The 23,233-nt window shown below is 48.8% G+C and overlaps 1 protein-coding gene across 1 annotated transcript in view; it reads right to left on the bottom strand.

Moving 5' to 3' along the window:
* Gpr107 (G protein-coupled receptor 107) overlaps positions 1 to 23,233 on the bottom strand; it is a 61,231-nt gene that overhangs the window by 29,258 nt on the left and 8,740 nt on the right. Inside the window, exons 2-11 of the mRNA NM_001107828.1 lie at positions 17,612 to 17,734; positions 16,956 to 17,006; positions 16,286 to 16,368; positions 13,080 to 13,219; positions 10,402 to 10,439; positions 8,486 to 8,542; positions 7,494 to 7,604; positions 6,957 to 7,090; positions 1,738 to 1,813; positions 519 to 592 (exon numbers count right to left, since the gene is read on the bottom strand). Coding sequence (NP_001101298.1) covers positions 519 to 592; positions 1,738 to 1,813; positions 6,957 to 7,090; positions 7,494 to 7,604; positions 8,486 to 8,542; positions 10,402 to 10,439; positions 13,080 to 13,219; positions 16,286 to 16,368; positions 16,956 to 17,006; positions 17,612 to 17,734 — 887 coding nt within the window. The remainder of the gene's footprint in view (positions 1 to 518; positions 593 to 1,737; positions 1,814 to 6,956; positions 7,091 to 7,493; positions 7,605 to 8,485; positions 8,543 to 10,401; positions 10,440 to 13,079; positions 13,220 to 16,285; positions 16,369 to 16,955; positions 17,007 to 17,611; positions 17,735 to 23,233) is intronic.

The raw sequence follows: 23,233 nt of genomic DNA, 5'->3' as shown, positions 1-23,233 counted from the left end.
CTCTGTCTCCAAGCCTGCATGCTAGAAGAGGGCACAGGATTCCATTATAGATGACTTTGAGTCACCATGTGGGTGCTGGGAATTGAACTCGGGACCTCTAGAATTGCACCCGGTGCTCTTAGCAACTAAGCCATCTATCCAGCTCCCCCTATGTATATATGTATATGTGTGTGTGTATGTATATATGTATATGTGTGTGTATGTATGTATGTATGTATGTATGTATGTATGTATGTATTTTGAGTAACCCAAGCAAGCTCAAACTTTTAACTCAGAATGCAGCCACAGATGATCCTGAACCTCTAGTCCTCTTGCCTCCGCCTTCCCCACTGAGTGGTAGGATCGTGGGTGTGCACCACCACGGCTGATTTATGCAGTGCTGTGGATGGAGGCCAGGGATTCACGAAAGCTTAGCAAACACTCTCCACTGATCCACACCCCCAGCTCTAGCCATTAGTGACTTTGTAAGCCTCTTCCTGGTGCGGCATCACCTCTGTCTTGTGGACCTACATACTTACAGGTGAGTTATGTAGTACACAACAGCCCAGCCTTCAATCGGAAAGCCCTGCGAGGAGATGTAGTGGTAGTCGATCTGAAATCAAATAGCTGTGTTTCAGAAAGGCTGTGCCATGCACCTCAGTGCAGGTTAGAGCAATAAACGACTTTGAAAGACCTTGGGATGAGGAATGGGTTGTGCCCGCCCACCCCACTGTCTAGTACTTCCCTTACCAAGACACCAGCAAGCACAGGAGTGTGCTAACACACAACTGAGAAAGGTTGACAGAGGCATCATTGACCCCAACACCCAACCCAGGTCACTCTCAATCACACTGGCAAACACTCCCATTCCCAGCCAGGTATGTTGTCTTGAAGTCCTGCTGCTCCCAATAAGACAACGTCAGGCTGGTCAGTAAGAGGATCTGTACAGTGACCTGGCTTCAGCAATCTGAGCTTGGATACTTAGAGCTGCCACACGTTTTAACTTCAGAGGCTGGCTGCTGGCAGGACAAGGAAAGCGGGCTGCAGCACAGACTTAAAGTGGCTCAGGGCCCTCCCAAGAATCTTTAACTTAAATCCACAGGGGGAATTAGCCAAGGAATTTCTAAGTCCTGTTGCCATAACTGGGTGTATTTTGCTCTCTTCTATGACCCCATTTTCAAGTGCAGAGGGAGAGCTCAGCACTTTCTTTATGTATACCCCACAGAGCCCCCACCCCTAAATCAGGGAAGCCTCAATCTTGACCCCACAGGCAAGCCCGTTTTGATGTGCACCAGTTCTCAGTAGTCAAATCTCAGTCTTGGGCTCCTGATCTTTGTAAGATTTGGCTTCACTGAGATATGAGGATGCTTAGGAAAACAAGGGGGGGGGGTGTCAGGAATGACCCAGCAGGGAGCACACTCATCTCCAGTTGACAGAAACAAGGTGGGGGGGATGTTTGATAGGCATAGAACACCTATGATCCCAGCATTCAGGGGGCTGAGCCAGCAGGACCACACAGTTCAAGGTTAGCCTTGGCTACAGCATGAGACTGTCTCAACAACAACAAAATAATAAGAGCCAGTGTTCTGGAAAGACTGTGTCCTATAAGTAGGATGTGAGGCTGAGCTCACAGGCCATGGCCAGCTCTCTGGTACAAAGGGGCCTTCATCTCCCACCTGTTCCCTGCTTCTAACTTATTTCCCCAACCAAATATGCACAGACATCACTTCATAAATGACCCCAAATGCTAATACATACTGCATGGAACACCAAGGAGAGAGACTTGGTGAAAGGAAGGGCCGCCATCAACCAGTGAATTTTAAATACATCATTCCTATAAAAAGAGAGAAGAAAGAATTAAAAGACTCCTCTTCCCCAAAGGCAGCCATAGTATCTGGTCTCCCTTCCTTCCTTCCTTCTTTCCTTCCTTCCTTCCTTCCTTCCTTCCTTCCTTCCCTCCTTCCTTCCTTTCTGAGACAGGCTCTCTCTACATAGCCCTGGCTGTCCTGGAACTCACTATGGAGACCATGCTGGCCTTGAACTCACAGAGCTCTACCTGCCTCTGCCTCCTGAGTGCTGGGTCAGAAGTGTGTACACCACACCTGGCTCCATCAGGTAAATTCTAAGCAAGCAACAAGTACAATCTGAACAAACCACAAACTTGAACTCATTTTTTTTTTCTTTTTAATACAAAGCAGTTTTTGTCCATAGGAATGAGTGTGTAGTGGTTTGAATGAGAATGGCTCCCATAAGCATGAATAGATAAATGCTTGGTTTGCAGTCAGTGGAACTATTTAGAAAGGATTAGTAGGTGTGTGTGCCCTTGTTAGAGGACTCCCAGCTGGCTCTTTGCTCTGCACTTGTGGATCAAGATGTGAGCTTTCAGCTACTGCTTGGGTACAGTACATGCCTGATGCTCTCATGTTCCCCACCATGTTGGTCATGGACTCACTCTCTGAAACCGGAAGCCTCAATCTCTTGTATAAGTTACCTTGGTCATGGCATCTTATCACAGCAATAGAAAAGGAACTAAGACAGAGCCCTACAACATTTCCAGCACACAGTTTAATGCAGTAAGAGTTACGCACTGCAGACAGGTGTGATGTCTGCTTAGGCATACTAAGAACATCTACACAGCGACCAACTTCCTCCCTGGAAACCACACTGAATCAGCCACACAGGCATAAGGGCAGTCCCGGAGACAACATAAAATCCCAGTGAAGACAGAATGAGATAGATCTGAGGATGTCTGAGCCCCACATAGAAGGCCTGGGAGCCGGCTGTGGTGAGGAGAAATGCTGGTGTCATGCCCTTACCACTCCAGTGGATAAAGCACCACACTCATCCCCTCTCACAGGCTCTGGGCCACCCTTGAACGCCAGGCATTAGATTCTTCCATGTCTACCCCAACTCCTACAGGAAGGCTGCCTTAGAGACAAATAAACCTCTTTTTCTTTTTTTTCTTTTGGTTCTTTTTTTCGGAGCTGGGGACCGAACCCAGGGTCTTGCGCTTCCTAGGCAAGTGCTCTACCACTGAGCTAAATCCCCAACCCCAACAAATAAACCTCTTAAAGTACACAAAGACCTGACCAAGAGCCCAGGACATGTGCACACCCTCACACATCAGGATGTTGGGATACCACAGTAGTAAGCACATGAACTAGGAGCAGAGGACCAAGGGGAGTGAGACAATGCAACAGAGAGGCAAGCGCAGAAGGAAGACCCAGACACGCATGGACGGTTGACAGAAGAGAAAGTGAGTCCAACTTGGGGGGAAAGGGCAAACTATTTAGTGACTGCGGTGGCAAAAATCACCAGGAACCTACACATAGAAGAAAGGAAAGCAGCCGGGCAGAGGTGGCGCACACCTTTAATCCCAGCACTTGGGAGGCAGAGGCGGGTGGAGAGGGCCTCTTGTGCAATGTATGGAAGCATCACCTGTCAATAAAATGCTGTTTGCCTATTAGCAGGAAACGGGGAGGTGGAAGGTCCGGTACAGAGGGAGGAATTCTGGGTTAGTCAGGTGTGGGTGTGTGGGGGGCAGAGGGAAAGGCACTTAGCATGAAACTGAGGAGATGTAACCAACCACGCGGCAGGACTTACAATACAAGAAACGGGTAATAAGTTATGAGCCAGTTGGGGAACAAGCCAAAGTTACTGGCCTAGGCATTTATTCATGAAATATTAAGTCTCAGTGTCATTTCATGAACTTGGGTATGGGTGGAAAAGCCAGAGGTTGCAGGCAGGTGGATCTCTGAGTTTGAGGCCAGCCTGGTCTACAGAGTAAATTCCAGGACAGCCAGGGCTACACAGAGAAAGCTTGTCTTGAAAAACCAACCCCACACCCCAAAAAAAGAAAGAAAGAAAAAGAGGAGGGGGGAGAGGAGGAGGAAGAAGAGAAGGAGGAAGAGGAGAGTAAAGCTGGACTCACTGTCTACTTGATTCCAGAGGAGCCCAGCTGTGAATGAAACACACCTTGTGACCTGGAATCACAAAGGGCCCCTCGGACCCAAGAATCAAGGCCCCAAAGATGAAATTAGATAGTGGGGCTACAGTGAAAACCTTCATTCAACCACACACTCACTGCTGACAAGCCTAGTGCCTATAATGACTGGAGATCAGACTTGCATGTGTGGCCAGACGGGGAACTAACTTAGAACAGAGACGTTTGTTCATGCAAAGCAGCTAGACAATGAGAAAACCCAAATGCAAGCAACGCAGGCCTGCAATGAGAGTCCCCAGCAGGGACACGGAGATGACCGGCGACCCAGCAGTTTACACACACCAAGAGGTCAGCTGTCCTGAGAGGACGGTGACAGAGTTCAGCAACCAGGCAGAAGTGGAACATGGTGCTCTGATAGCACTCAGCGGAATTCCAAAGGACGGGTCCCCAGAGATGTCAGGAGGTAGAAGACAAGGCTGCTCCAGCACTCTGGAGTAGCAGGGAGACTGCGGCAACCTACATGCACTCCTGTCTCTAAGGACTGCAGGAGGGACTCGTGAGGACGGACCCATGGAACACGGAGGTGTAGTAAAATCAACCATCTGAATGCAGACTCAGGAGCACAGCCAATGGAAAAGGTGTCACTAGTATATTTTTTTTTTCTAAACAGGGTTTCCCTGTGTAGCCCTGGCTGTCCTCACTATGCAGATCAGGCTGGCCTCAAACTCACAGAGATCCACCTGTTTCTGCCTCTTGAGTGCTGGGATTAAATGTGTGTGCCACTACTGGTCAGTGTCACTGATTTTAAACAGTTGAATCTGCAGACAACACTTTCTATACATTTAAAACACACACAAAACAAACAAACAAACAAAAAAACTCAGCATACCACAGACATTACTTACAAGAGCATACAAATGTCCCAAACTATATATTCAGGATATGGGGGTGACTTTCCGTGGTGGTGGAGTGGGCGAGGGAAAGGAAGTAGTGGGGGTGGTCAGTTGAGAGAGGCACACCGGGCTGCTGGCTTATCTCCTGGGTACTTTCCTGTTCTGTGACTCTTCACTGAAGGTCAAAAAGGAAGTCAAGGCCAGAGCAGTCTGCTACTGAATGGCACTGGCTTTACCCAGAATACGACACTGCCCACTGTGAAAGGCCACTCACATCCTGGCCAGTTTGACTTTGGTCCTCAATTAAGCACCCATGCTGGAACAATGAAAGGCTCCGAAGTCATGGCAACCTGGCCTTCACTGATTTGGTCCTGATGACCTTCATCTCTGAAATGGCACAGCTCCGCCTCAGCAAGCCTAGGAGAGCAGCCAACCTACAAGCAGTGAAACTCACCAGCTGCCTCTCGCCCTGCCAGCCCCACGCGGTTTGCTCACACTCTGGGGTCATGGCGTGGCATGGCTGAAAGGAGAGACAAGCACCAGCAGGCAGCCCTGGCCTCCAGCCCCAGGTCAATCAGGTAACTGTCCATCTTTCACATCACTTTCTGGGCCTTAGGACATTTATGTGACAAAGATGTCTCATTCGTCTCGGTCTTAGCAAGTGTCCTAAGCACGCCCCGCAGCCTTGGGGTCCACGTCTACCAGCATTTGCTGGCTGTTACATGCAATGCCTTAAATTGCATCTTTTTGGATATGTACACATCCACACACAGTTAAAAACATAACTGGCACAAAATACATCAGCCCCACTTAGCCACCATCTCAGCCAAGCGGCCGAGACAATGACACTGCCACTGCTGAGTAAGGAAATAAACACCAGGGAGAGTGGCAAGTGAGCGGTCCCCAAGTTCTCAGCTGCACAGCACCCTGGTGCGAAGACACAGCCGAGGGAGCATGTGAGAGGCTCGGCAGAAGAAGGGAGATTATTACTGCTCCAATGGTAAGGCTGAGGAACGAGGCAAGTGAGAGGAGGCAGACAGGAAGTCAGAGGTTAAGTGTGACTGGGGGAGAGCCATAGTCCAGTGCAGGTCAGAGGACAACTTGCTGGAGTCAAGAAGTCCTACCATGTGGAACCGGGGCACTGAGCTCAGGTCATGAGGCGAGGCAGCAAGTGCTTTTACCCATTAAATGATCTTGCCAGCATGAACATTCTTTTAAAAAGGCCCATATCCAAGACTCTGGGTGTCCATTAAAATGCAATCAAGACACCAAGGGATTCAGCTTCTGCTCCTGTGGGAAAGGTGTCTGGGGTACTTAATTATCATGTGAGTTTGGGTAACATTGTTTTGCACACGCAAGTCTAAAGGTCTTTTAATATAAAAATGTTTGACACTATTTTGTTCTAAGATTTCTGGGCAGGGAGACAGAATGCAAACCTATGCAGACAGTTCCCTCGACAACAGAGAAGAGTCAGAGCCTCAGGGTTTGGGGGCAAGGGCTCTGATGAAAGGCAGATGGATTCCAAGTGGGTTTTTCCCAGGGTCAAGCTCCTGGCAGCCAACAGAGAGGAAAGTCCAGGGAGGCTTTCGGCTGATGCTTCTGCTTCAGAGCTGAAGGCTTTAAGCTTCCACTCCAGCAACGACTAACATCATCACTAACTCCTTCCAAAAATGTGCATCTCCTAAAAAGTGTCACCTACCATGCTCTGTGCAAAGCCCGGGGTTCCAGCGTCTTTGCAAGGCCACACTGTGTTTTAGTTGTTCGTGTGTTTACTCTAACATCTGGATCTGCTTTCTAAACAAAACACTAAGAGTGAGCCAAAAGCACAGCAGCAGGCAGTGAGAACCTCTCACACTAGAGGCCCCTGCCTAGCCTCCAGGTCTCAGGGAAGGCCTAGCCTCCAGGTCTCAGGGAAGGCCTAGCCTCCAGGTCTCAGGGAAGGCCTAGCCTCCAGGTCTCAGGGAAGGCCTAGCCTCCAGGTCTCAGGGAAGGCCTAGCCTCCAGGTCTCAGGGAAGGCCTAGCCTCCAGGTCTCAGGGAAGGCTCCCTGGAAGAGAGCAGGGCTGTTCAATGCCATCTCCTCTAGGAGTAAAACCCAGGAGGATGAAATCCTGCAGCTCTCCACGCACTCTGAACCCTTACCTTCGTTTACGAAGGATGTGAATCCACACGGTCCCAGACAGGAAGAACAACAAGGCCATGGAAACGTATAACTTGGGGAGAGGGATTTCCCCTGCAGACAGGTAGCTGTCAGGATTCTTCTCGGTGATATCAATCTGAAACCAACACAATGTGCATCCTTACAAACAGACTGTCTAGTCAGGAGCACGTTCACAGCTGTCTCACTTCTTGAGAGCATGTGCGCCGCCCGTAACAAGCGGGTTGCTACTGTCTGAGCTGGAAGACATGGCCTGCCCAGCTCTTGCTCTCTTCTTCCCGAGTCTCTGTAGGAGCACCCTGCCCACTGCAGGGTACTGACTGGCCCCACTTCCTCACAGCAGCGGTTCACAGACCCTCAACGGCGATGGGTGCTCTCGGGATGCACAAAGCCCTGCTGCTTGCTAGCACCAGAACCAAAGCAAAATGAGACAGGAAACCTCCCGGTGTCCACCCTGGTGTTTTGGAGAAGCAGACGTCTCACACCGACAGCATCCTTGTGGGTGTCCCCTGGGTACTCACATTTAGGCTGAATGAGACCTGCTCACCAGACCTCAGCTTGCTGCTTGGGCACTTGTGGAAGTAAAGGCTGTAGAGGCCTTCCTGGTCACTGGTGCTGATGTTAAAGAAGAACTGGAAGGAGAAGAAAGAGTCCTCACAGCCTCTGTGGAGCCTCCAGTCGCAGAAATAAGTTAGGGGCCTCAGCACACAGAAGATTAGCTGGACTTGGAACCCCCAGAACAGAGGTCAAACAGGGTGTCCTCATCCTGTGACCCTCTAGAACTTTCCACCAGTGTTGAAACAGAGACATGACTGGTAGATCATGTGGTGATCATCTGTGCCCAGCTGCCCGGTCTCTGTAACTTCACTTCCACCACATCCACCCATCTGAGATGGTTCTGCGAGGTCAGCAGAGACAGCCAAAGGTGAGGCAGCATCTCATTTTCTTTTCTTTTCTTTTCTTTTCTTTTTTTTTTTTTCCGGAGCTGAGGACTGAACCCAGGGCCTTGCGCTTGCTAGGCAAGCGCTCTACCACTGAGCTAAATCCCCAACCCCTATCTCATTTTCAAGTCAACAAGCAACTTTACTTTCTGAGAAATGGACTCCATCAGCCACTAATTGTCACAGTGGTCCAAAGTCCTATCCACACAGGACCAGTGTGTCACTGTAGGCACGTTACAGCTCAGTGGCTCTTCCGAGTGAACACATGCACAAGTTGCATGGGAAAGCACCATGTGTCACGGTCAGGCTGGCTGGGCAGGGCACCCAAGGCCTCTAAAACTACATCACTCTCAGCTCTCAGCACAGGTCCTTCTGGGTGCAGAACTGTCAGCTTCAGAGACTCATAACTTGGTTAGCAGGCAGAGCTAGCAGCCTAGTGGTGGGAGGGGGAGTGGTCCTGCAGCCCAGGGATCACACACAGTGAGTTACTGTCCCTATAGCCAAGGTGCCAGTAAAGACTCCAGCTTCCACAGGGCAGAGATGGGAATAAACTGCCCCAAGGTGACACATACCTGAAATGAAACTGCCCCATCATTCTTATGAATTGAGAAGAATTTCTCTGCTATAGTCTGAAAAGACACAAGACTCTGTTTCAGGACAACAGTGGCAGAAGACATGCTTAGGAAATCAAAGCTGGGGGTGGGGGTGGAGGCTGAGAGAACACACAATGATTAAGAGCACTGGCTATTTCTGTCCTTGTTCCAATCCCAGAGGATCTAATGCCCTCTTTTGGCCTCTGTGACACTGAATACATATGACACACATGCATACCTGCAGGCAAAAGACCTAAACACTTAAAATAAAAAATTAAAGCTAGGCCTTTAATCCCAGCACTTGGGAGGCAGAGGGCAAACCTGAGTTTGAGGCCAGCCTGGTCTACAGGACAAGTTCTAGGATGGCCAGAGCTACACAGAGAAAGCCTGTGTTGAAAAAAACAAAACAAAACAAACAAACAAACAAACAATTAGTCAGGCTAGAGAGACAACTCGTGGTTAAGAGTGCTCGTGAGTACCCACAGGGTGAGTTACAAACTCTCTCAACAGGATCCCTCCTGGCTAACACGGGCGCAGACACACATGATGTGTAGTCATATATGCAGGGAAACACTCACTGTGCTGGCTAGTTTTACATCAACTTGGTACAAGCTAGAGTCATCTGGAAGGAGGGAAACTCAATTGAGAAAACTCAATTGAGAAAAGCCCCCCAAAAATCTGGCTATACAGCATTCTCTCAATTAGTGATCGATGGGGGAGGGTCCAGCCACTGTGGGTGTTCCCATCCGTGGACTGGTGGCTCTAGGTTCTATAAGACAGCAGGCTGAACAAGCAGTGGGGAGCAAGCCAGCAAGCAGCGCCCTCCATGGCTCTTGCATCAGGCCCTGCCTCCAGGTTCCAGCTCTGCATGAGCTCCTGTCCCGACTTCCTTCAGTGATGGACTGTGATGTAGAAATGTGAGCCCACTGGGTTCGGTCCCCAGCTCCGGGGAAAAAAAAAAAAAGAAAGAAAGAAATGTGAGCCCAATGAACCCTTTCCTCCCCAGCCGGCTTTTGGTCATGGTGTTTCTTTACAGCAACAGTATCCCTAACCAGGGCGCTCAGACACATAAAACTAAGGTAAAGCTAACTACAAAACAAAGCAAACCCACCAAATCTTCCCAAGCACTGCTGACCTTCAAGCGCTCTCTGACAAGGCCACTCACTGTCTTTCCAGAGAGGTCTGAGGTCCCGTCTCAGAGAAGGTGGCTCCCTTCCCATTTCCTTCCTCAGCTTCCTTCCTTCTTAGCTACTCTATGACCCCCTCCCTGGTCTTCCTGGGAGCACATATCCGCTCTACAGCTTCTGCAGGACAAAGGATGCTGCCCTGGGCAGAGCCAAACATCCCATCTACACTTTGCTTCTGACTCAAACAGGAGCGCTGCCATCTGCAAAGTGATTAATACCAAGCCCTGGGAAGATGCCAGCTTCAAGCACATGGGAGTGGGAGAAACTCCGGTGGTTATCTGAACGAAGGCAACAGGTTTGTTTTTTTGTTTCTAGAAAGCTCCCTAAAGCTGCCATCTACTAGAGCGACTGTTCCTTGGGCACAGGATGACAAAGGGGCAGGAGAAATTTGTGAGGTGATGAATACATCTGCCATCTTGATGGACAGGTCAATGTATCTAACTGTTCCTATAGGCACGAGTAGTTTACTGTCAGCCAATCACACCTTCACAAAAAACTGTTAGAAGGAAGGAAACCAACAAGTGAGCAAAGCCAGTCCTGGTGTGTGCACCTGCAATCCTAGTTTCTGAGGCAGAGGCAGGAGGCAGTTCCAAATAGTTTCAGTGTGTTGATGCTGTCTCTCCAAACACGAGCGTGTGTCATACATACATACATGCAAGCACACATACACACTCAGAGAAGTTGAGCAGGAGGGAGGTCTGTGCTTACCTTTGAATCCACTGTACTTCGTTGAGCCTTGGAACCATCTAGAAGCACAAACATTGAGAGGTATCACTGCCTTGCTCAGCTCACACACGTACAGTGCAGGATCATTTGACAGAGCTGCAGCTCATCTAATAACCCATCATGAAAACAAATCTCATGGCCTCCACCTCCTCAGATCCCCAGAGATAATTACTGTGCCACAGAAAAGGCAAATCAAGTGGCATGCATACTACACATGCTTCTGCGCCAATCGCAGCAGAACCTCCAGGAAAGCCAACCTGTGTAAACCATGTGAATGGCAGAGAGGCCACTTGGAGTCTTGCAGGGGCATTTTAACAAGCATCTAACGGATGAGGTGTACTTGGAAAGCTCAGTGGAGCTGCGCTCTCTGTGTGGTGCTGGGATGACACCGCACTACTGTGCATGGTAAACAGACTCATCACTGAGCTGCCCCACCAGGTTGCACTTGCTGACAAGTCTTGCTGCTAAAGTCTCCTTTTTGCTGCTATTGTTTTTTCAGGGTAAACCCCAACAGCAGTGTATTAATATTACTAATCAAGAGAAATTACATAATTATGTTTTAATGTTAAAAAGCTTTCTAGTAGATGGCTAGGGAAGGATTAGATGTTCAAGGTCATCCTCAGGGGCTGGAGAGATGGCTCAGTGATTAAGAGCACTGACTGCTCTTCCAGAGGTCCTGAGTTCAATTCCCAGCAACCACATGGTGGCTCACAACCATCTATAATGAGATCTGGGGTCATCTTCTGGCCTGCAGGCACACATGCAGACAGAAAGCTGCATGATGTATACATAATAAATAAATAAATATTAAAAAAAAAAAAAGGTCATCCTTAGCTACATAGAGAACGCAAGGTTAGCTATGAGTTCAATTCCCAGCAACCACACGGTGGCTCACAACCATCTGTGATGAGATCTGGCACCCCCTTCTGGTACCAGATAGCTTTTTCATGTAACAGAGTGGGCACTGCCTGGCTGCCCTGAGGACACTTTTCTGGGAAGGCGATTGAACTCTGCTGCAGGACAAGGGTGCTTGGTGAACACAAAGGGTTAGGACGAGCAGAGCCAGAGCAGGCACAGAACAGCACTCTGCACTCTAGTCCTTTCCTCTGGCTCCTGATGTGCACCACCTTTCAACAAATCCCAGGAAAAGTAAACAACAACGGAAGTGGTGAATGACCTCCTGAGAACACACACAGGTCACTAATGGGACCAACAGTTAATACAGCACACGGATGTCTGCAGAGAGCCTCAGGAACAGCAGTCTGAGAACCACAGTGAGTGTGGCCCAGGTTCTGAGGGGCAGGCCAGGAAGCAGGAGCGCAAGGCCTGGTCACACAAACCCCTATCCCAAAACATTAGAAAAGGAAAAACAAAATCCAACATAGTCTCTTCTGCCTTTTCTTGGTCATTTATACAGTCGCTATCTTCAGACACACCAGAAGAGGGCATCAGACCCCATTACAGGTGATAGGGGGCCACCATGTGATTGCTGGGAATTGAACTCAGGACCTCTGGAAGAGCAGTCAGTGCTCTTAGCCACTGAGCCATCCCTCCAGCCCACCTGCCTTTTCATTTTAGCATTTCCCTCCAAGCTTGGTCTCTCTTTGCTGCATAGGCCTTACCTTGACTGGGCACAAATGCTCTTCCTGCCTCAGCCCCCCAAGTTCTAGGACTGTAGACATGCACAGTGCCCAGCACGTTAGGCAAACAAACCAACACCCACTATTCCAGCATCAGCTGTTACGTTTCGCCTGCATTCTGGTGGGTGCAGACCAGCCACCTCATCTGATGTGGAGAGTCAATACCCTCTGAGCCAGAGATCCCAGTTCCACTAACTATCTCAAAGCCGGTAGAACACATACAATAACTTTCCATTTTAAAAAGACTCATCTTAAGGCTGGAGAGATGGCTCAGAGGTTAAGAGCACTGACAGCTCTACCAGAGGTCCTGAGTTCAATTCCCAGCAACCACATGGTGGCTCTCAGCCATCTGTACAGAGATCTGATGACCTCTTCTGACACACAGGCATGCACGTAAATAAATCTTTTTAAAAAGACTCATCTTTATTTGTGTGTGTGTGTGTGTGTGTGTGTGTGTGTGTGTGTGTGTGTGCGTGCGCGCATGCACATGCCTTGTGTATGGGTGCCTGTGGAGGCCAGAAGGGCTTTGGATCCCTTGGAACTGGGGTTACAGGTTTCATGAACCACCTGATGTAGGTGTTGAAACTAGGGTCCTCTGGAGGGCAAGCAAGCTTTCTTAACTGCTGAGCCATTTCTCCAGTCCCTACACAAAAGGATTTCTATAAATAACTAAGTCCAATGCCACAATACCGGGACAAGCCTGGAGATGACAATGTATCTATCACTTCAGGGAGAAGGCTGAACATGTGTCAGAATCACTTCCTAGGACAGTGGGATGGAATAAAAGGAAACCAATGGACATGCACAGATTGTACACCTGACTAAAGCTATGAGGCAACAATGTTCTTGACTGAGGAAATAAGGCCAACCAGGGACAGTTACCAATTGCTAAGCCAGGACAGAGGAGGCTCTTTTCTCTCTTCCTTCCACATGCTTCCTGTGTGGCCTAGGGCACAGTGCTCAGACAGTACAGACCAGGCTGCAGTTCTTGAAAAGAAAATCTCTACAAAGCAGGCTCACCAGGGGTTCTCTGCACCTTGCTGTCTTTGGGGTTGGAGCTGACAGCAGGCTCCTGGCTCCGACTCGGGACTTTCTCATCCTTGCTGAAGACAATCTCGGGTAACTGCTTGCCAGCTTCTGGTGGGGATCTGACCTTGACTCTATCCATGGAAGACAGAAAGGAGAGTTCAGAGCAGCGCTCCCGCCTTCACTAAACACTGCTGTAGGCCCAGTTCAAACTGTCTTTTTGTTTGTTTGTTTTCAAGACAGGGTTTCTCTGTGTAACCCTGGCTGTCCTAAAACTAGCTCTGTAGACCACGACAGCCTCAAGTTCAAGAGATCTGCCTGCCTCTGTCTCCCAGCTGCTAGGATTAAAGGCATGTGCCACCATGCCCAGCTGAACCTAGCGCCTTGTGCCATCCCTGCCACATTAGAGATGTAGATTCTGCCATCCACACCCTGTGCTGCAGCTGAGGTGCAGAAAGGGTAAAACATCGGCACAGGACAGGAGAGACCGTGCAGTGTCAAAGGGCTTGCCTAGCCTGCACATGGCCCAGATCCTGGCCCCAGCCCTGAAACCCCAAGCTAGGAAGCAGCCGAGTGAGGAGCCTGACGGTCTCTCTCTAAACCAGGATAGTAGCAAATACATAATTATGCTGTTCACACATCCCTTAAGGATTATTAATGTGCTCAGAACATTGGTGAAGAGAAACAGAAGACACAGCTTCTATAGTACAGGGGAAGTCCAGGGACACTACTAATTACTGACCTAAAAGCTATTTCCTCCTTCTCTCTGTTTCAACAATTAATGTGTGTTTGTGGTGCGCATGCAAGCTTAGGTGCACTCTATGCATACAGGGTCTTGCGAAGGCTTCCAACCCCCTAGAGCTGAAGTGGTTATAGGTGGTACTGAGAACCACACTTGGGTCCTCTGCAAGACTAATGAGTGCTCTTAATGACCAAGCCATCTATCCACCACCCTGTCTTTTTTTCTTTTATAAGACAGAGTCTCACTATGTAACCCTAGCCTGGAACTTGCCATGGAACAAAGCTAGCCTCAAACTCAAAGAGATCTGCTGTCTTCTGCTTCCTGAGTGCTGCAATTAAAGATATGTGTCACTGGGGCTGGAGAGGTGGCTCAGTGGTTAAGAGCACTGACTGCTCTACCAGAGGTCCTGAGTTCAATTCCCAGCAACCACATGGTGGCTCACAACCATCTGTAATGAGATCTGATGCCCTCTTCTGTGTATCTGAAGACAATGTACTCACAAATATAAAATAAATGAATTTTTAAAAATTTAAAAAGATTTGTATCACCATACCTATCCTTTTTCCTTTTTAACAGTCAGGCCATCCACTCATGCCTGACCTAGGCCAGTACAACAGTAAACCTGTTTGTGGGATGTGTTCGATTCCTCCTTGCTTTGGCTGGCTATGAGAGAAGCAGAGCTGGTGACAGCTGGGACACTGCCTGAGAGGTGGACACTGAGGGTGGGGGAGCAGAGGTGAAAGGCATAAGGTCCCTAGCTAGTCCCTAATGTGAGCGAGCTGCCACTCAGCTGCCCTTTCCTGAGCCTGCTTGCCACCTAGGGCCTCCAGGTGGGAAGTCAATCCCGGGCTCATTCCTTTTTCCAGACTCAGTCTCCTCTTCTTCTCCGCCCATTGACAAACACACCGTAACCTAGAGACCAGCAGCCTTCCTGACAGATGAAAGCAGAGGTAACCAGGGGTGGGTGTCTTAGCGAAGCTCAGAGCGGTTCTATGACAAAGAGCTTTGCTTCCTCTTTCTGCTTCTGACATGCGCATCTCAAACCGGCCACTCTGAGCGGCTAGCAGTTGGGGCTGACAACAACCTGGGCACAGTATTCTTAGCTGGTAACCTTTCAAGGCTCCCTCAGGAATTACACACAGGGTCAGAGAGCTAGATCATTAGGGAAAGCACTGTCTAAGCCTGACAACCCACTTCAAGTCCAGAAGCCTAGAAAGTGGAAGAAGAGACCTGATCCCATAAGCTGGGATGGCTGGGCATGGAGATGCTCCAATAATGCAGACCGGAATCTAATCCTAAACCCATGTGTAGAAGTGGGCGTAGTGTTATGAGCCCCAGTGCTTGGAGGTGGAGACATGAGACTCCTGAAGTCTACTGGACAGCTAATCTAGGTAAATCAGCAGATTCAGGCTCAGTGAGAGACTCTTCATCAAGAAAAGAAGGTAGTACCCTGGCCATGGTGGTGCACACCCTTTTCTTTTGTTTCTCTGTGTTGCCCTTGGTGTTCTGAAACTCACTCTGTAGACCAAGCTGGCCTCGAACTCACAGAGGTCTGCCCGCCTCTGCCTCCTGAGTGAGTGCTGGGACTAATGGGTTAATTAAAGGTGTGCACGTCTTTAATCCCAGCGTTGTGGTGGCAGTCAGGAAGATCTCTGAGTTCAAAGCCAGGTGCATCTACACAATGAGATCCTGCTCAAAGGGGTGGGAGGATGGGGTGCGAGTGAGGAAGATACCCAGCATCATCTTCTGCCGCACCCCCACATGAAACCCAGGCAGTGGCCAGATGGAAATGTACCTAACTTGAAAACACAAAATTCCCTAATTCATCTAAGCTCCCATGTGCTTTTTTAAAAGGACTGAGTTGTCAGTCTCCTCACCAGTGACCTTTTTTTTTTAAGTGGATAAAAAAAAAAGGTCTTCAACCTGTGCTCTGTAGTGGCTATCCAAGGACAATCTCAAAGAAGAAAGACAAGAACTGTGAGGCAGGAAAGGGCACTGAGCCCTGGAGTTGCACAGCCTCTGGCAGAAGCCGCCTGGATCCTGTGAGGTTTCTTACCTGCCTCCTCTAATGTGTTCCCCAGTGGTCACCTCGGGTGCTAATACAGCGCTCATCTCCATGCTCCTCCACAGGCTGTTCTTCTCCTGCAGATGTAGACTCCCTTCCTGCTCTCATTCATCTGGAAAAGCTGACTCACGGCAAGGCTGCCCACCTAAGGCTGACCTGAAACCGCCCTTCTATGGCGTGGTGTGCGAACCCCCTCTTCCTTTCCTATGCTGTGCGGCAGTCATTTGGACTGTACTTTGTCTGCCTTCCTCCCAGGCACGCTCTGTCTCCCTGCACATGGACCTCATGTCCAGCACTCAGTATAGGACATGCACATAGCAGATATGTGCACATCAGCTGCAGCTAGTACGCTCACGGCAGAGGGTGAGCAGAGAGAACTCTGGAATTACTTACCCACTTCCGGAGATGTCTAAGATGAGCAGAGTGACAGAAGACATGGACTTTTTTTTTAAAATACAGTAATTCACATCTTCATCCTGCCAAAGGAAGAGCAAGTGTGTGTGTTTTCACGTTCACCATGGATGGCCAAGGCAGATGGCAGCTCGGGCTCCTTCCAACAGAGCCTAGGGCTTCAGCAGCACCACCTTAGAACAGGACTGTGGGCCGAAGGGCGTCCTGAGCCCCAGTGAGGGCACCAGTTAGACTGTGACCTAAGACTGACTGGGCCCCAATCCTAGCACCTCTAAAGTAGAGGCAGGAACTCTCTTCAGTGTATTCTGGGATGGTCGAGGTTGCAAAGTGTGGTGGCGGCTCATGCCTGTAACCTAGAACTTGGGAGACCGAGGCAGGAGGACTGCTCTAAGTTTGAGAGCACCCTGGACTACAGAATGAAACCCTGTCTTCACTACTGTCCCTTTAAAAGGAGGCGGGGGCTGGAAAGAAGCCTCAGTTGTCAAGAGCACTTACCAAGTTCTTGCAGAGATCCTGATTCTCAGCATCCACGATCACAACTGTCACTCAGTTCCAGGGGATCCTCTGGTGGCACCAGGCAAGCATGCAGTGTGCTGACACACATGCAGGCAAAATACCGACACACAGAAATTGTTTTTAAAAGGCAACTTACCAGGTAAGAAGAAAAGCCATCATTCTTGGTCCGATCAAGACTGAAGCCAATCTGAGGGCAACAGAGAAGAAAGACTAAGTCCCTCACGCCGCTGTCCTCTGTCCTTGCCTTTCTTACTCAAAGAGCAAAATTAAGTTAAATACAAACAAACACAGAGAGCACAGTGCAGTCGACCTGGCTTCTCATTTTTCTTATGCACTCTCTCACAAGAAGGAAACAGCTGCTCACGGAAAATCACTAACCACATATGTATTCAAGAACTACAGGATTGGAGATGGCTCGGTGGTTAAGAGTCCTGGCTGCTATGCTCTCCTAGAAGTCCTGAGTTCAAGTCCTAGCAACAACATGCTGGCTCACAGCTATCTGTAATGGGATCCAATTGCAGGTGTATATGCAGATAAATCACTCACATGCATAACATACATAAACTTTTAAAAAAAAGGTCACAACCTAAGGTTGGGATGTGGCCCTGTGGTAGAACATTTACCTACATGAGAAAGGCCCTGGGTTCCACCCCAGCACTGCACAGACCTTAGAGGTATCAGAGTAAAGCTGATCCTGGAGCGTACTTTGGTACTACCAACACTGAATTTTCTCCACAGGCAAGGAGGGAGAAGGCTGACGGAGTAACCCCTGACCCACAGGAAGACACTTGCCTCAGTGTCTTTGTCCTTGACTCCCTCAGGCTCGTTCACAGAGAGGCTGCTGATGTTGACCACCATGTACCCGTCCTTGAAGAAGCCGAAGGTGTTGAGATGGACTTTGTGCCGCACGTCATCCTACAGAGATTGGGGTTGATCTCTCATCAGTCAGCCTGTTTATGCTTGAAGGCTAGCTAGCTATGTGCCCAGTTTCATACTGGCCGGTCTAAGTTCCCATAGGTGCAGAGACAGACCCAGTTGATACAAGTTACCCTTCAAATGCTGAAAAAGGACTCCCATAGATGTCAAAGCCCTGCAGAGGGCAACTGTGGACTCACTCATTTCAGCACACTTGTATGGGCTCTGGGGCAAACTGGTCAGGGTCAAGTTGACATGGGAATTCCACAGCAAGATGAACCATGATTTAATCACCCTTCATTCTTCCTGAAGGAACTGTGCCTGGCATTTGGTAGGCACTTAAAACTTTATAGAGGGGCTGGAGAGATGGCTCAGTGGTTAAGAGCACTGGCTGCTCTTCCAGGGGTCCTGAGTTCAATTCCCAGCAACCACATGGTGGCTCACAACCATCTGTAATGAGATCTGGTGCCCTCTTCTGGTGTGTCTGAAGACAGATACAGTGTACTTATATATAATTAATAAATAAATCTTAAAAAAAAATACTTTATAGAGGAGGCCAAGTCACATGGTGCACACCTTTAATCCCCACCCAGGAGGCAGAAGCAAGAGTTCAAGGCCAGTCTGGTCTACACAGAGTTCCTGGCCAGCCAGGGGTACAAAGTAAGACCCTGTTTAGGAGGCTCATAATCATCTGTAACTCCAGGGGATCCTTTGCTTCTGGCCTCTGTGGGTACCTGCATTCATATGCACACACCTACACGCCAATACATGCACCTACGCATAATTAAGAATAACTTAAAAGTTTAAAGTTGTAAAAGAAAACAGTTCTGGCGGAGGAGGGGAGTGGTGAAGTAAGTACAGATGCCCTGCTGTCCTCAGCTCCTCCCAGACGTCTCACCTGAACCTAAATGACAGCAAGCACGATGGGCCTTCAGGCCAGCAGCTAATGCAGAGGCACCCCAGGAAGGAAGTCAAGTGGAGACAGACTACTGAGCATGGGGAAATCTTGGGCTCTGCTAAAACCACAGCCCACAGGGACATATGCCCACCCCTGCCTGCCTCCATGTCCCAATCTCAAGCAGGACCACACATTCCAGGATCAGGACGAGATATCAGCAAAGCCTTCTAACACTGAGTGCTACCAGGTTTGTCCTAACGTTTGACATTACTGGGGATTTCATGGGCTGTGTCTGTGACAGGTGGCTCTTTACCCATAAAGCTGTAGTTAGCTACCCAGACACAGAGGCTGTCAATGCGACCTTCTGAGGGTTTGGTATAAGCTCCATCCACAAGGCCAAGACACAATGCACTGGAATGCTGCCACCAGGAGGGTTTATTTCCTGGCTGACGCTGGCTCTCCCTCCCAACTAGGTCTCAGGGTTGGAGCACTGGCCCTCAGCAATGGTCTAACCAAAGCTCTCTCTCCAGACTCCTGCAATATTTCAGAATGGCACTGGCTCCCCCACTCCCCCCATTACCCTGTGGTTTCGACTCCCTCTTCCCTTTTTTGGTCCTCTGGGAAGTTCTCTTAGTGCAGAGTTCAGTTAGGCATTTGGAGTATGTGTGCTAACTCTCACTTGCCAGTGACAGAGGCTGAGGCAAACCCAGAGTCCCACAGAGGAGCAGTCTGCAGAACTGAGGGCTGCGAAGGACAGCACAAGCAGAGGAAGGACTGCCCTTGAGGTGCACAGGAGAGAGGCTATAAGAGACCCCAGCTGAGCGCTAGCAGGGCTGAGAGAGCAGGGAAATCCCATAACCTACTCACACCACCTCAGGGAGTATCAACACACACACACACACATACATACACACACACATACACACACACACACACACACACACACACACACACACACACACCAGGATTTGGAGGGGACAGTCAGAAGGGTGACTGCTTCTAAGAGAAGGGTACTTTCCAGGCACTTGAGGGAAAGCAAAGCTTCAGAAAATTCTGAAAGCACTAATAATGGTTTCCTGCTGGCTACACTGTGTTTACATTGTGGAAATAAATCGAGTTGTACATTACGTTCAGCATGTATGGAAATTTTACTTTGTTCTTATATTTTGTTTATTTACCTGTGTGTATACATGCACAGATCACAGTACAAAGAGAAAGTCAGAAGACAGCTTGTAGGAGTCCAGTCTCTCTTTCCAGCATGTAGAGCCCAGGGGTTGAACTCAGGTCATCTGGCTTTCACTGCTGAGCCATCTCACTGGCCCCAAATTTAAATCTTAAGGGTATGCTGCTTCTACTCTGTCCAACATGTAGGAGGTTTACAGCAGACGTAGTGGTGCACCCCACTTGTGGAAGGCAGAGGCAGGTAGATTTCTTTGAGTTCAAGGCCAGCCTGATCTAAATAGTGGCAGAACAGCTGAGAGCCCATCTCTAAACAAACAAAGCCTCAGAGGCTCCATGAGGAGCACCGGACACCTGACAGGGCAGCACACACTGCAGCACACCCCCTCCCTGCACTTGGCAGGAGCTCAAGAGGATGAGAGGTTGGGAGGGGGCACAGCACCCCTGCCTTTCCTCCCTGCTACTCTCCTGGAAATGGCAGCAAAGCTCCCTGCACACTGTGCAGTACAGGGAGGGGAGGCGGGGACAGAGAGGGTCTGCCAGAGCATCCCAAGGCTGACCCTGGCAGACGCCAGCAACGGAGAGCACACACTTGCCACCTCCTTGGCATTGGACCCAGCAGAGCTCTGAGGAGCTCTCTGCAACCGTGCCTTGCCGCCCTACAACTCTACAAGGCAGGTGCTATTCTGCTTAGGCTACAGAAGAAGGAACAGGCCCAGACAGGTAAGAGCTGGCTTGGATGGCAGGAGAAGCCGACCCAGCCCAGGCGGGAGCGCCACACCTGGGCTCTTACTCACTGCACTCCTTTCACAAGCAAATAAACAGCATGGCTTCTATCTTGCTTTGAACTGGTCTGCGTTACACAGGAGTTGAAAGTGCCAGGGCTTGTCCCTGCTTACACACGCCTCAGCCAATGAGGGGAACAAATCCTGGCGCACACCACTTCATCAGGTCTCAGGGACACGAAATACTGTATTGGACACGGATGCAGCTCAGAGGACAGCGTTGCTGGGAGTGTGTGAATGAGCCACTAGGTTGGGTCCTAAGCACTTCAAAAGTACGTTAATGAGCGGAATACACAAGCACACCGAGATACCCACACAAGGTCAACATTAAGCGTGTGCTCTCGCCTGGCTCTCCTCTCACCTGGCTCTCCTCTCACCTGGCTCTCCTCGCGGGGCTCTGCCAACAATCTAAGCAGTGGGCCAGCCCTAGTTTGATGATGTTCCACCTTGTTTGTTTTTGTTTTCTTTGAAATAGGCTCTCACTGAGGCCCACACTGACTTTCAACCTCTCTTCAGCCTTGCAGATCCACTGCTGGGATCAGCAACGTGAGCCACCACCCCAAGTCTGGACACAGTCATCAGAGAGAAAGGGCAGCCCCTGGTCCTGGAGTGTGTAGCGTTGTTCTGAAATGCTTGCTCTCACTTTCAATCATCTGTTTCATGAAACTGGGATCTGTTTTATCAACACCCAGGTGTTCTGGGGGCAGCCTTCAATCCCAGCATTGGAGAGGCAGAGGCAAGGGCCACGGAATCTCTGATTCACCTTGTCACGAATAAATAAATACATAAATAAGGACCTTCAAGATGGCTCAGTGGGTAGAGCACTTGTTGCCTGCTAAGCTAGATACCCTGAGATCAACTTCCAGGACCCACACAGTGAAAGAGAGAACCAGCTCCCACCTGCGTTCACAATGCATATGTGCCTCACCCCCACGTTAGATAAATAAAAAACTTTTAAATGATAAATACATAAAGCCATATATGTCAATACACACCCGTAATCCCAGCACTAGGAAGGCTGAGGCAAAAGGATTACAAGCTGAAGGGCCATCCTGGGCTATACAGAACATTTTATTCTTTAATCCCAGTGCTAGGAAGGCAAAGGCAGGTGGGTCTCTTCAAGTTCAAGGCCAGCCTGGTCTCCATAGAGAATTCTAGGCTAACCAGAGCTATAAAGTAAGACCTTGTCCCCCTCCACCAAAAAAATTTTTAATATATTTTATGTAGACTGTATTACAGAGAGACAGACAGAAGTGAATTCTTACTAAAGTAAGTTGACCTAAAAATTCAGGTTTACCGAAATAAAATAAAACACCTTAAAAGACAACAGAAAGCTGATAAACATCTGACATCCGGAACCTCACCAAGAGTCAGTTTAAATAAGATAGCGGCGTTTACCACTGGGCTGGCCGAAGCCAGGTTGAGGTCATACAGTGCCAGGAAGCATGTGGACAACAGGACACTCAATCTGTTGTGGCAATCAGTCAAAGGAGGAAAGTTCTGCTTCCCCACAGGGCCCGGCTTCAGGTAACTATACTCGAGCTTCTCCAAATCACATTGAAGGAAAGAGTGTCAGTGACAGAGTAAGTCCTTTGTGTCTCTCTGGAACTCCACTCTCATCCTACATTCCTTTCCTCAGGAAACAGCTAGGTCCTCTTTTAGTCTTTTGGTTTTTTAAAGATTTACTTATTTATTTATTTCATATATGTGGGTTTACTGTCGCTGTCTTCAGACGCACCAGAAGAGGACATCAGATCCCATTATAGATGGTTGTGAGCCACCATGTGGTTGCTGGGAATTGAACTCAGGACCTCTGGAAGAGCAGTCAATGCTCTTAACCACCGAGCCATCTCTCCAGTCTCCTCTTTTAGTTTTTAACTTATATCAGTAAGCAAGAAATAGTGGCTCTGAAAGCTTGAGGTAGGAGGACTGCCATGAGTTCAAAGCCAGCTTCAACTAGATAAATGTCAAGCTCTCCTGGGCTACAAGAATGTGACCATATATCCAGAAGAAGAGAAAAGCAAACAAAAAATATCTCCAGTATATATATATATATATGTATATATATGTATGTATATATGTATATATAATCTTTAAAAAAGAAAAAAGAAAAAATATATATATTAAATCTTTAAAAAAAGAAAAAGAAATGTATATTTATATATATATAAATCTTTAAAAAAAGAAAAAAGAAAAAAATCTCTCTTGAGTTGAGGGTGTAGCTCGGTTGTTTGCATGCACAAGGCTCTGGTTTCTCCCAGCACTGCAGAAACCAACCACAGTACACAACTAAAATCACATGTCTGGGGAGGTAGACACAAGATCAGAAGTTCAAGGCCATTCTCAGCTATTTAACGAGATGGAGGTCAGCCTGAGACGAATTAAACCGTCTCAAAAACAGCAACCTCAGTCCCTGGCCAGGCTCAGTGACACCTGCCTATAATTTCAGCTACCTGCCAGGCAGGCTATGTCAGAGGGTAGCAAGTTAGAGGCTAGCCTGGGCAGAAGGCTGCTTGGAAGGAAGAAAAGAAGGAAAGACCCACAAGTCCAACCGTGAATAGCACATAGTAACAGTTTTAAAATCTGGCTAAATCAATAATGTTTTACATAGATCTGCAACTTCCACTTTCAGCAACA

The sequence above is a fragment of the Rattus norvegicus genome, chromosome 3 (assembly GCF_036323735.1).
Source record: "Rattus norvegicus strain BN/NHsdMcwi chromosome 3, GRCr8, whole genome shotgun sequence".
Classification (NCBI taxonomy): domain Eukaryota; kingdom Metazoa; phylum Chordata; class Mammalia; order Rodentia; family Muridae; genus Rattus; species Rattus norvegicus.
Note: the sequence above shows the minus strand (reverse complement) of the source record. Positions and strands in the feature narration are given on the sequence as shown.